Below are 14,285 nucleotides of genomic sequence, written 5' to 3' on the forward strand. Positions count from 1 at the left end.
GTAAACACCTTAATATTTTTAAAACAATATTTTTTAGTCAAATTAATACCTGTAAAGAAAAATGTTGATTGCATTTTAATTGTGTGTCAGTTATGGTTGTCCCCTTCATTGATTTTACTTTTATAAAACTAAGAGAAAAAAACAATCCTTCAAAAACAGTATGATTTAGTAATTGTACGTAATGTATATGCATTACCATTGGACTTTTTACATGAATTACATTAGATTTTTCCAATACATTGAGTTAGGTGGTCATAACAAAACGAAATTGGTAAAATGAATTCTATGCAGTCGGCTAAAGGATAAAAAATATCAAAATGAAGAGTGAATTTTTTTATTCACAAAACATTCCAATTTAGTTCATGACCATTTATTATGAAATTATCATCAATAATGCTTACCTTTTAAAAGCAAAAGACAAGTACATTAAATGAATAGTTTAAAATACAATCAAACATACTGTTTTATTTAAACAATTTATCAAAACACAATTCATAACACATTGATTTGCCTGCAAGATTCTAAAACAAGATGCAGTTAAAAAAGTAAAATTGAAATTAGGAACTTGCAGTTTTATCACTATTTTATTTCAACAAAAGTAATCAAATCTGTTAAATTATACTTTTTGATATATAATCAAAATATGCTTTATTTTGCTTAAATATGACGTGACCAGGAAGTGCAGGAATACATATTCTAAAATATAAAAGTGCTTAATGATTGATATCTACCCTATATTGAGTTTAACGTGATGATTCCTTTTAATTTTCAAATGTTTTATTTATTTCTTAAAAAATTGATAGCTTAAAAGATACATCTAGCATTTTGCATTGTAACTACAATAAAAGTAAGCAAGTACAAGAGATGTAATGATTTAAGCGTGTTCTAGTACATGTATCAACTGGTTAATTGACATACATGCCAACTATCCCGATTTTTGCGGGATTCTCCCGATTTCACGTCGTCAAAAATACAAATCCCGATATCCCGATCGGGATTGTCAAAATACCCCGAAATCCCGATTCTCAAAAAATCCAACACGTTTTACGACAATAAGTCCCGATTTCCATCTAAAATTTCAAATCCCGCGCTGCTTGTCTTCGCTAACCAATCAAAAAGCGGGATTATGACCGCCATTGCTGTTTACCTGTATCGCGTGTGTGTATATCGGGATGTGTGAATTGATGTAATTACCTGTACGCTACCTGTGTCTGGGTATTTGCAAACCTAATGAGGAGCATGTTTTGATAGTAATTAATCGGGAAGTATCGGGATAAACAGCAAAATGCCATACTTTAAGTTTTTACACAAACTTCGACAAGAATGGGGTTACACCACCAAAGAAAACGAAACTTTTATCCCAATATCGGGAGGCAGATTCCCGATTTCGGGATGACTATCGGGATCGTAATTGGATGACAACCATGTATATTGCCGTGTAATAGGTATGTTTAACTTATATATAGTACAATTGAATATATTTATTGGCAGGGTACATTCTATTGTGTACACATGACACTAGGAGAGATTGACAGCTAATACATTATCTACAAGAAGAATAGATATGTTAAACTTTATGAGTAACAATTTGTTATTTTTATTTTGAGGGATTTTAGGGTAGACCATGGTGGAATGAATGATGTTACAAACAACACGAAAACAGCCATCCATCAAGCCACCTGCTGCTACCAACTTCTTTGTGAAATTAAAATTGGAGCAAGATGAAGGTATTACTAAATTTTTTAATATTAAGCTATTAAATATATAATATCTATAAACAATTTTAAGTCAGGAAAAATTATAAATACTTTCTTTCACTTTTTACAGCAACTTGACCAATAAATGCTTTTTAATATTTAATTTAATTAATTAATCATTTTATTTTGTAGATGTCACAAGAGCAGAGGTCCTGTTTGCCAACTGCGTTGCAGAACTTGGTTTTTTTTGAACTGCTATACCATACTATTTATTGTTTGTTGAGATTTTAAAGATTGATTTAATAAAGATTGATTTAATATATGAAAATAAAGTTATGTACTTTATTTATGATTTCATTTGAAAGAGGAGATTGTTTGATAAACACATTAGGATAATGTTAAATAGATAAAGAAACAGATGAATTTCTAAGAGTTCAATTGTTTATACAAAGCAATTACACGACAAAATGCCGCAAAATTTCCTTCTAGGAAAATGCCGTCGCGCGTAAAATCACCCATGGAGATTTTCAAAAGTTGGCATGTATGAATTGATGGTTGTTAGTTTCAAACAGCATTATTTTACGGATATTGTCAATTATTGTTTGTAGGCAGGTATATAACATCAAAAAATATCGTTTGCATCTTAAAGTAGGTAGCCTCTTATTCCTGATTCTTGTTTACTGTATTTGCAATGGTATCATACCGGAATATATCTCCAGTCATATCTGTTGAGGCATTTTGATATGTATTATTCCCTTCCTTTTCTTGTGCCTGTTTGACTTTCAAATGGTCATTAACACTCTCTTCTGAATTGCTGTAAGGACTTTCATTCAATGAATTACTTCCCTTTGATATCTTCTGATAACAGTGTTCCAACGTGAAAGATGAATTACTCTGAGCAAAATCCAACTCAGAGTAGACTTGTATCTGAGGTACAGATTTAACTTCTGATTTTGTAGTTCTATCAGTCTTCGTCATTTTGCCCCTTCTGTCCAAAATTTTAAAAAATGACAAATTAATTATATTCAAATGTAAACCATGCATAAAAGTATTACTTAAATAAACCAACTAACTTAAAATAAACCAGCACATTTCAAATCTGAGGTCGAACTTTAACGAAGCAATTGCTTACAGAAAAAACGGATTGTGTTGTGTTTTTCTGCTTATAGTTTTGAATCTGTTTAAACTAATTTTGTATTCAGTGTAAATTTTTTCTAGGAAATCTTTAACGTTCATATCTAAATATTTGCATCTGCCGAGTATGATTCCCTCTATTTCTAACGGAAACGTATAGTTAATTCATAGCTCTATAGAAACAGCCAGAATTATATCTACGCTCCCTGTTTATCGATTGGTCGAAATCTACAGCGGCTGTAACTGACAAGCAACTGACAAGACTGAAATGGACACGCCCTATTAATCGATTGGTTGAAACCTACATCGACCCAAGAAAAATGACGGACTCCACAAAATAATTTTGTTTTGCCTCGGACTAGAATGTCTCGACGTCATTGGATGAATCGCGTCATGTGGTTGCCTCATAAATTTCTTTACAGGGCAAGCGTCAAAATTTAAACGGCAACATGGCGGACGTAACGTAATTTGAGCTGATTTTTTACACAAACGTTCAACCAGACCTTTAATTTTTAAGCCCCAAAATATTTAGAGTGACCCCCCTTTGCCCGTGATTTAATATTATTATCCTACAATAGCATCGAAGTTTGCACAAACAACTGACGAGGAAGGTAAACAATTGAGAATTAAGCTATCAATTTAATCGTTATTTATTATCTTTTGTTTGTTTACATATCAAACTGTAGGTCCTTGACAAAACAAAACACTTATTAGATTTGTTACTGACTGTTTACAGAAATCTGTGGTGTCGGTTAAGTTCATAGAAGGCTCAGCGGTAACGAACCTAATAAGTAATAATGATGATGTTAGACTCAAAGTCTCAGAGGAGACGGTTTGGCTGTTATTTTAGCTAACGTACTTATGTATATAAGTAGCAATGCAGTGAACTTTTTTCTTACTCTTTACAATCGATTTATCAAATTGTTAAAAGAAAGATGTTAATATACTATAAAATGCTTTCTTTGGTGAATTATGCAGGTTAAAAAGGTAGCTATTTCTTTACATGCCGCGCTCAATCAAACCTAAGACATATCAGTTTGTGCGAGATTCATTATAAACAACGTTAATAAAATACTTCGTATTGATAACAATATCATTATCACAACATTTTATTAGCAACTTATATTCAGGATACCATTTCTAGTCTATTTTACTCCCTTTTTAAGTAAATAATTTGGTAATATACGTGCCGGTTCAATCCGTGTCTATCACCTAAATCAATCTAAACATCCAAACCCATGTGAAATTACAGACCATTATTAACATAATCTTGAAATCGTTGCATTGGATAAATTGATTGGATAAATCTTCTGCACTTTGTTATTAGATTTGTGAGTTTGAGTCAGTAATACACGACTGCAATTTCTCTATTTTGTCATGTTAATTAAAACAAACATGTTTATTGCATCTATAGACGGTCTAGTTATAACTATAGGTTATAATTATAGTTATAGGTGGAAATCAAGTTGAGTAAAATATTCGTTTGGTTATATTATCCATTTTAGATATTCCTTATGATGATAATTTTTACCATGTAATATATGGGTTTTTTTTCTCTTATTTTCCTAAATAACTTTTGCAATAAACATTTTTGTTATTGCGAGGAGTGAACAAGTTCTTCGGTTCACCATACTGATGACGCATTTTGCTGTGCTTTATTAATGATAACTTTTTTTTTTACTAACGAAAATAAAATTCATTCACCTGTTGAGGTGAGATGCAGATAATAGCCACACTGATTTTATCTTTTTTTTAAATAGTCAATTTGGTATTTAAATATTTTATATTGGTGAGTTTAGATGATTTCAATGCGTTGTAAACAAAATTTGATTTATAAAAAATCAAAATATGTTACCACTACTGTAACTATGGACGATAGAAAATCATGATGTCAATTTCGCAAGAAGAAGACTCTCAAAAACAGAGGTAAGAACAGTGAAAATTTTAATGAACAATGTACATGTATTTATTATAAATGTAATGAATATTTTTTGTTACATCACAGAACTTTGTAAAGTTGTGTTCAATTTTCCGATTAGATATATATTTTTCTTACTGGTTTGCTACCAATGACCAAGTTAATTAACTGTCAAAGTAATATAAGAATTCGCAATAAAAAGCATTTAGGGGACAGATATTAATGTGACAGCAAAACGAATTTCCTTTTTTGTAAACAGTCTCCAGTTTAGGTTATGTATGAAAATTAAGATTTTTACTTCATTTTTCTCAGATTTAAGCAGAAGTCTTAGAAAGAAACGGCTGGATCTAAAAATTGTATTTGCTGTTACGAGTGTTGTTGTTTTCATCGCTTTCTGTACAGTGCTTGGTCTGTACCTCAAAGGTAACGTTCAGTTTAATCTGATTACTCGGAATATTCTATTAATTCTAAAAGGTTGCACTGCGTTAGTCGGAATTTATTTTGCATGAAATAACACAAAAGAAGCAACCTGAGCTTGAAGTTCTTTTCAGTTTTTTATTTTTTTTATTTCTGTATGTTATTGTATCTTTTGCGCACACAACACATAAATCATAATAGCCATTTGGTAACCAAAGTACTTACGGAAGTTGATTTTATTGATTATTATTTATTTTAATATTAACATTTTATTTCGCAGAGCAATTTCTTTGTTAGATGTATTTGAATAAATACGCTCGTTGTGTTTTTATGAGTTATTCTGCTTTTCTAAGACAAATTCCGAGCTGTAGACGGAAAACCGTGTATGAATCATGTTGTGTAATATTTAAGGATAAATTTAACTTTATTAAATTCTACGACGCACCATTTATCAAAAATCGAGAAGTGTAACCAAGCGTTACTGAACTCTGATATAGAAATACATACGACTAAAAATGAAATTTAAATTATTCGTATCATTTAAAATCTGACTTTTTTCAAGGTATTTATATAAAAAAAAATCCTTGAAAGACGGTGGTTCTTAATACATTACATCAAATTTATCGATTATTTTCAAGTACTACGTCTTGCCAGCTGTGATGATTTGTGCTTAGATCCGAACACCGTTTAAATTCCGGTTGATCGGACTGCATAAGACAAATGATTAAAATCAACTCCCACAAAATTAAAAACGCACCCGATGTTTGGACAGAGCATAATCATGAAATACATGAAAAAAAGTTGGTAATGTGATGATAATCATGTTATCTTTCGTATAATCCATTTTAATAATCTTAATGTACCTTAATGAATATTTTCTTTATAAAATTACAAAGAAAAACATGCTATTCTCTCTAATTGTAAAGTAGTTTCCTTGCGTTCTGTCCTTTGTGAAAAAAAACATCGACATTATTCAACGGCGGCATTGGATTTTCAAAGTTTCTGTATAATAAATTATCAATATACTGACTCTTCGGACATTTGGAATTTTATTGTCCCTCTCGACAGCAACGACATCTATTTTGTAAAATAGGATGACAATAAACTGGCTATTGCCTTCACAGGCATTTTGTTTTTATATATGATATGTACTTGCAATGTATTTGTGGATAAATTCAAACAACTGGATGATATCATGTGATAAACACTACCTACATAAGATTCTGACCAAAACATTATGACCACAATTTATTATCTTTTTTATAATTAAAACAGTATGATGTTTATCCCCATAATGCTATAATGCGCAGGAAAAATCTCTTTATTTGAGATAAATTATTTTTTTTTATCTAATGTGTTACATGGACATGCACACATCGTGCTGTGTTTATGTAGTTCATTTTTACAGTTCACCTGCGCTGCTTGTTTGTTTGTTCGTTTGTTTGTTTGTATGTCGGTCTGTCCGTCCGTCTGTAATCTTTTTTTTTTTATATTTTTGACTTCCTCTTTTGACCAATTTCAACCAAACTTAGCATAAAACATCATTAGATGATGAAGATTCAACTTGTAAACTTAAGAGGCAACACACCCCCTCTTCAAAAGGAAATATTACCGATTACTGAAATGTGTTGGTATTATTCAAAAATTCTCATATCAGACACCAAATGATAAAAACATGTTTGGAAGACCCCACGGTAGTTTAGATTCAATTTTGTTTAAATCATGATTCGTGACAAAAGGGTTCGGCCACAAGAGCTGTCACCTTTGGGGCCCGGCCACTTCGTTTGGTGTTTTCTACAGAGCCTCGCTGAACAATACGTCTTTTTAAACTAGAAATAGTAGTAAAATGAATCCCTAATTGTTCTGCGACCTTCCGAATAGAGTTTCCTTGCTCTAATAGCCTCCGTACTACTTCTTTAACATCGTTCGATAACTCTTTACCCTTTCTACCCATCTCTCTTTCAACTTGTATTTTCGGAAATAAAGCAGACGACAAGAATAAGTCACATGATGTTTTAATATCACATGACGTGTTTTGCTAAAAATAACAACCGGTATCGCATACCTATTTTTAAACAACATTTATTTATAGTTTAAGCAGAGACGTTTCATCGCGTATGTAAACACGACGCCATTTTGTACGAATACTTATTGATATAAAAAAAATCATTCAAGGTAAAAAAAAGCTCTATTTTACGAGAATGTGCAAAAACACAAAAACGGTTGCAATGTTAACTAAAGTGTGTGTCCTTAAAAGTCTATTACTTCCGAAAATTTCACGAGTTCAAATTTCGATTTGTTTACAATCATAAAGCCCTAATTTATTATTTAAATATCCTTTTACTTATCATTGATCAAACCGCCAAATTCTAATTATATTTGATGCTATATTGTTGATAAAACTCCAAGAGGTATAATGAAAGATAATTACCTTCTATAAAACACCAATCCCACTGCAGATGAAAGTAAAATGATGATACCTAAGATGAGTGGTAAAGATATTTTCAAAGCTAAGTTGTTACTGGCACCTGAAACAATTAAACTCAATTACATTTCGATAAACAAACCCATAAAATCCAAACAAAAACAAAATAGATCCATTTTTTGTGTTTACTATATGATATAATATACTAGTAATTACTTGACTTTTGTTGTGTGTCTTTAACCGATGGCAACTGAGCCTCATCGCAATTCTTAATTGTAAAATGTAGAGCTATTAGTTTTTTTGCCGTCAAATGATTTGACAAATCGTTTAAGTTTCCATGCAATCTTGTTACATTTCCTGTTTCTTGGCGTTGGGAAGTGCCTAATATTGTTTCACAGAATATGGAACTTGCTGCCAAATCATAGCAGCTTTTGAAACAACATTCGTTATTTGTACACAGTTGGCATTCTTGAAATCGTTCTCTTTCTTCCACGTTTATTTCCCATCCTTTTATTAAAAATAAAATTATGTTTTGAATATGAATTTTTGCATTATATTTAATTTTTACCTGGAATTTAAAAAGTGTTTCCTGAAAATTATTTAATCGTCATGGTTTTAGTGCCATTTGATTATTTGTATATAATTACCTTTTTAAGAAAAAATATTATTAGATCAAGACTCGCTTTCACCAGAAGTCAGTGGTAATAGTCAATAATGTAAAACGCAGAATACTACTAGTTGCATATAAACATGTATAAACCTTATAATCCTCTATACACTGCAAAATAATAACAGGGTATTTTTAGGTTTATTAATTGATCTACTTGAAGTTAAATAGAAAAAAATATTTAGAATAAATATCTTAATTATAATATACTGAGCTGAATAATTCAATGAAAGCAAGAGTGACCAAACAATTCAATCATATAAAATGCTATTTTAAACCGTTTTAAAATGTAATTATTATGACATCTTCTCTGTCTATTCAAATAAGTCAGAAGTGAAATATTTCAAAATTTTGATTCCACTGGTAAATGTTCATCTCGGATGATTGATGCTTTTTATCAGTCTATTTTACAATATAAACATCAAGTTACCAACATAAATTGGGTATTTGTAATATCAACAGAGTATCATAGAGGCATTCCTAGTGGTATACATGTATATGTCATTGCACGAATTAGAGTAGTTTTCTTTATTCTCCTTTCTTATTTTCAAATATTATTTAACTGAAGAAATGTTAGTTAAATAAAGAACAAATTTATATTCCGTTTTATACTTTTGGGAAACCTAAAAATTATATCCCCAAGTCAAGGAAAATAAAAAGCAAGGCCTAATTCATCATTATACACATGTATAATAAAGACGTAAATTAGACATATAGTATATAGTTGGTTTGTATGACAAAATCTTTAAAAAAAAATTTGTATACATTTTTTGATAAACTGAATCATGAAATAAAATAAATCTACATATATTGTGGTAATAAAATCATTACACTTTTGTGTCTCAATAGCTAAAGTAAAATTACACAATCTCGAGTTTAGTTATTGTAAGTAATAGTGTATATAGGGTTATTTTCGCCCAGATGCAGTTGCGTTAACAGAGATATTATATTAGATGTAACTTATAACTCGACCAGTCTTAAATTCGCCCTCTGACAACGAGGGCGAAAAGTGCGAAAATAAAACGGGGGTGAATGTTTCCTGGTATACAGTAAATAATAATAAATTATGAAATTTGATACATACCTTGATCGATAGTTGTATATATTTGTCGTGCCACGCCTACCCAAAAAAGCTGCAGATTTTGTGGTATACGTTTACAAACTTGGTATGGGTAATCCAAATCAAAATCTCCCAATAAATAGGTAGACGGATGTGATTCTCTACATTGTTTCATTGATAAACTCCAACTATTTGCATAACCATTACGTGGTAATGCTACAAAAACGTAAACACAGATAAATAACGCCCTGTAACTCAATCGCTGCCTCTTATTTTCAATTTATATTTATACAATGAATATAAAGAATAATCAAATTATTGATAAATTAATAGCAAACTTACTCATATTTTCACACACTTTTTCAAAGGATTTGGAACATTGTTGTGGAATAAATTTTATGTCATCAGGATTGCATTGTAAAGCCATACATGATTCAACCGAGTTGAAATAAACTGAAAAAAATGTTAAAGTTTGTACATATAATCATAGTGTTTCAAAGATCATCAATAACAAATGTATATTTGATATATTTGTTATAATACAATATTTTTATCTTATCGTAATATGAATAAAATACCTCCTTGAGTTTCATATATGTTGTAAGCGCCTTCCCCACCCCAATCTTCGAAATATATATCGTCTGTGTTAACTACACATTTAATGTTGCAATTAGAAGCTGAAAGTCGATTATAGCGGCTTCCGTAGATGTCGCTTTCAATACATAAACATGTATTCATCTACATAAAATAAGAAAAATTTAGTCATATTTATGCAGATAAAATGTCATTGAAACAGAAAACTGACTTCAGTTGTATCTTGTGCAATAAGTATACCTTTACAGCAAATTTATCAATTTTTTCATGATAACATAATTCTTGACACATTGCAACGGAACTTATAGTCATAGTAATGTTCAGTACATCTTGCTTTGACTCGATGGAATCTTTATAGCAACCTAAGACAAAGCACACATATTCAAATTCATTAAGGCATGTATATGTATACAGCTGTGATGCTGGTCAAAAACAAACAAAGGATTAACTATTGATCAGAAGATAAACTTGATATTAAGTAAGCATATGTACAGGTGATATAATATGTCAAATATATATTAACCTAATATATTTATCCAAGGAGTCAGTCTTCGGTAAACACCTGTCCAATATGGCTGGTCACTTTTTTCTCTCTCTATAGTCAATCCCTGACTTAAGCAATGATTCTGAGCATCAAACCAATTAAGTGGAAAATCGTCAATTGAATTGATATCTGTTTGAAATAGAACAGAAATTAAAAACAGATAAAATCAAATTTGTGAGAAGCTATAGGCTAATGTTTAGTTTATACTGAAAAATGCCCATCCTATCCTAATGCTTAAGGCTATTACAATTTACATTCTGATTTACCTGTGAAAAGTGTTGTTGTCAAAAATATATAAAAACATAACTGGTTTGATTTGTCCATGATTTTTGTCCTTATTATAGAGCCTAAAAAGAAAACAAATACGTACATGTACATGTATTCACAAAGCATTAACATTAAATACTCGGCAAACAAGAGTCTTTTTGCGATAAAAAAAAATACATTGTACACAGACCGACACATGGAATCATATAACAATACATTGAATATACGAATATATCTGTTGCATATTGTGGTCATTATGAATGCACAAATCCAATGAATACTTGAGTGTCAGACATAAAAACAACATTCCTTCAGCGGTACTCGCCGATTATTGTTTTTTATGTAAAAACTATCATTTGTACTGATCGTTTTGATTTTGATCCTGCATCATTTGAAATAGGAAGGGTCAGATTAATGATATAAAAAATAAAACTACAGATAAAATATTATTGAAAAGCATTAAATAATCAAAACGTACCGTACAACGGAAACAATTAATCAAACTCTTCCAGAAAAAACCACCACCTGTTGCGATATAAACATAACAATTCTCCAGGACAGACAGGATACGTGTGTTCTAACTTTTACTTCCTTGTTCGTGAACAACACTCTGGGGATTCCCCTATTTTTATTGTTTTAAAAGGGCCTTTTTTACTTTGAAGGTTTTAAAAAGAGATATAAGTCGCATGCATTATTGTATACGGATATTGTTGGTTTAAAAGGACAGTGATCAAGACCTATAAAATACAAGTTAACCAACAACAAATTCTTTTATCTTTTATAATTCAGCAATGAAACAGATCAATCTAATCATGTACATCTAAACAGCTTTTCATGCATACAATGTATACAACATTATTAAATCGGGTCAAAATGCAGTGAACATGCCTCTATATACTGGTAATGCATACTGAAGTGCCAGACACATAAACATTATCTGTTGTTGTAATATGTCGATTATTAAAGTCACCAACTTAAAAAAATAATAAATTGCTACGTTTTGCTCTGTGCAAGGAGTAAAGTTTCAATAAAGAGTTTTCAATATATCTCATACATGTGGTGTATAGACTACTGGCTCTAAAAAAACATGTCCGTATGAAAATTACATGTCAAACCCTGTGTTTTCACTGTCATCCCCAGTACAATAACTGTGTGCCCCTGTACAGAGCCCCTGTATACCCTGTCATCCCCTGTGCACCCCTGTACACATCCACTGTGTGCCACTGTAAGCCCCTGTCATCCCCTGCACGCCCATGGTATTTCATGTATGCCATAGAACTTCCTGTGTATGCCCTTTACATCCCCTGTAGGCTTTTGACTGGGTTTTTTTCAGTATTTTTTTCTTAATTCAAGTACTTATATCACATGTATGTGTTATATTTAGTCAAATTTTGCAATCAACAGCATCAAATCATAAGACACACTGTTATCATTATTTTGAAAATTACATGTTTTAGTTAATAATTTAATGTTGATCAAATAATCATGCTAACAACTAAAGACTTGAGATTCACCTGGTGCACGTGGTAAACCTCAGGTGAGGGCGGAGATTATTTTTGATATTAGGTGTGAAAGCCCTCAGGGCATGTAGTCCTTTAGAGTTCAGAAATATCGCTACTCCCTTATGTTTGGAAAACAGAAATAAACAATGAAACAGAGTGAATTATTTATTTATTTTTTAAATTGTCTACTAGACACTAAGATCAAGCGCGGCACATGGTCTAATTTTGTACATTTCTAAACATATAGGTGCGCACTAAAACCAATAAATCAGTCAGAATGTAGAATTCATACGCAGCCATGTTACGATAGAGTATACCTTTCTTCTAATTTTTTAACCCAGTTCTTAGTTATACCTTTATTAATTTCCTGTTAATAGCAAAATAAAGCTTCAATAGCTTATATACGGTTGCCAAATAAATTATTCTAGTATGTTTGTTTAAAATGTTTCTGACCGGTTTATTGGACTCTTGAATTGAATTTAAACTGATGATTTATTCTCATAATTAATTTACCAAATTCCAATTCTCTCTCTCTCTCTCTCTCTCTCTCTCTCTCTTTCTCTCTCTCTCTCATGATTTACCAAAAAAGACGATGGCTGACAGCAAATATCAGCGATTTACATGAACTTCATAAAGGCTATTTAATTCTATGCATCATTACACTGGGCAAAACAGTCAAAATATAATATAGCTGATCCTTTCATTATTTCGATCGGTGTGTAGTTATCGCCACGTGCTGATCATGGTGTGTTATTATGCGCTTTAGCTCAGGCAGGTTACATATGTACATGGTGCAGAACATTGCAGATTTCACGCACTCCTCCACTTATTTTTTTTTTTTTACAAATTACAGAACACGCTCGTTTGTTTAACATCATGTAATTAAATAAGCGGTTTATCGGAATACATGTGTATCTTGGTTTTTGTCAATGTTGAATCAAATTTATTCACGTTTGTAATAATATTTCCCTCTATGAATGCAAAGAAAATCAAGCACCGTCTAAAACATGAATGCTAAATATAAATATTTAAAACTCGGAATTAATTAAAAGCTATTGATTTACTTTAGCGAGCAGTTAAAGACCGTACATGGGGATGTCAGGGGCATGCAAAGGGAAATATAGTGGCTTACAGGGGATGACAGTGGCGTACAAGGGGTGACAGGGGCTTACAGTGGCTCACAGGGGATGTGTACAGGGGCGCACAGGAGATGACAGGGTATTCAGGGGCTCTGCACAGGGGCACACAGGGGATGTACAGGGGATGACATTGAAAACACAAGACGTGACAGGGGAAGACAGGAGATTTTCATATGGACAGGTTTTTTTTAAGAGCCAGTAGTGATACTCCCGGTGCAATAACCCTTTGCTTTATCAAACGGGTGATGCTTTATCAATAATTAATTATACTTCCGGTCAGAACTATTTTTGAACAGCCCCTCGCTTAAACGCTTCTGTTACCTAGTTTGTAATAAAATAATGCATATTTACATCATAATTTGTACTTCAAAACCTGAATTAAAATTGGTTTTGTTAAAACAAAAAGAACAAAACAAATATATTTGAAGTAACAGAACTGCAAATCACGTAGATTATCACGGGATTAACCCTGACGGTGCAAAGAAAACCGCTATGGTTAGTTTATATCGGCCTACATCAAAACGTTCAGTGATAATGTCCCCAAGACTTTTATTTTTCCACCAGTAAGCATCCTTTATCAATATTTAACACTTCAACGATAAATTTATATTTTATTAAATAAAACACAAACAACTGTTCCTTGTCTTCAGTATTTACATTTGAGAGATTTGGGTCTAAGAAAAAAAAATGATTTAGAGATAGAAATAGAGAAAGCAACATAAATAGACATGTTTAGGTAAAATATGCAACATATTCATTAGGTCTTGTGACAACACTTTAGTTTTTGTTGTTGTTTTTTAAAATACATTTTATTCTCGTTTGTTGTTTTTTGCAATATATTGAGATAAATTTCAGTATCATTTCATAGCATTCAAATTCTGTTTTTGAATGCCAGTTTTTAAATGCTATCTTTTGACTTTT

The 14,285-nt window shown here is 31.4% G+C and overlaps 1 protein-coding gene and 1 long non-coding RNA gene across 3 annotated transcripts; one reads left to right on the top strand and one right to left on the bottom strand.

Moving 5' to 3' along the window:
- Nucleotides 1-915: 915 nt before the first annotated feature.
- LOC128171675 (uncharacterized) lies at nucleotides 916-2,239 on the top strand. The gene is made up of 3 exons (XR_008242127.1): nucleotides 916-1,445; nucleotides 1,608-1,727; nucleotides 1,890-2,239. It is a non-coding gene; the product is annotated as an uncharacterized LOC128171675 (long non-coding RNA).
- Nucleotides 2,240-2,287: 48 nt separating this feature from the next.
- LOC128171646 (uncharacterized) lies at nucleotides 2,288-11,289 on the bottom strand. 2 transcript variants are annotated; one of them, XM_052837423.1, is made up of 10 exons: nucleotides 11,202-11,289; nucleotides 10,723-10,803; nucleotides 10,436-10,585; nucleotides 10,153-10,274; nucleotides 9,897-10,056; nucleotides 9,661-9,771; nucleotides 9,343-9,534; nucleotides 7,808-8,098; nucleotides 7,598-7,694; nucleotides 2,288-2,685 (listed from the first exon to the last, which is right to left on the bottom strand). In XM_052837423.1, the coding sequence occupies exons 2-10, from the start codon at nucleotides 10,778-10,780 to the stop codon at nucleotides 2,358-2,360; spliced, it is 1,509 nt and encodes a 502-aa protein (XP_052693383.1). In that variant the 5' UTR covers nucleotides 10,781-10,803; nucleotides 11,202-11,289; the 3' UTR covers nucleotides 2,288-2,357. The 2 variants fall into 2 exon arrangements, with proteins under 2 accessions (XP_052693383.1, XP_052693382.1); XM_052837422.1 differs by lacking the exon at nucleotides 11,202-11,289 and having other exon boundaries at nucleotides 10,723-10,867.
- Nucleotides 11,290-14,285: the final 2,996 nt, after the last annotated feature.

This window comes from Crassostrea angulata, chromosome 2, assembly GCF_025612915.1.
Source record: "Crassostrea angulata isolate pt1a10 chromosome 2, ASM2561291v2, whole genome shotgun sequence".
NCBI lineage: Eukaryota > Metazoa > Mollusca > Bivalvia > Ostreida > Ostreidae > Magallana > Magallana angulata.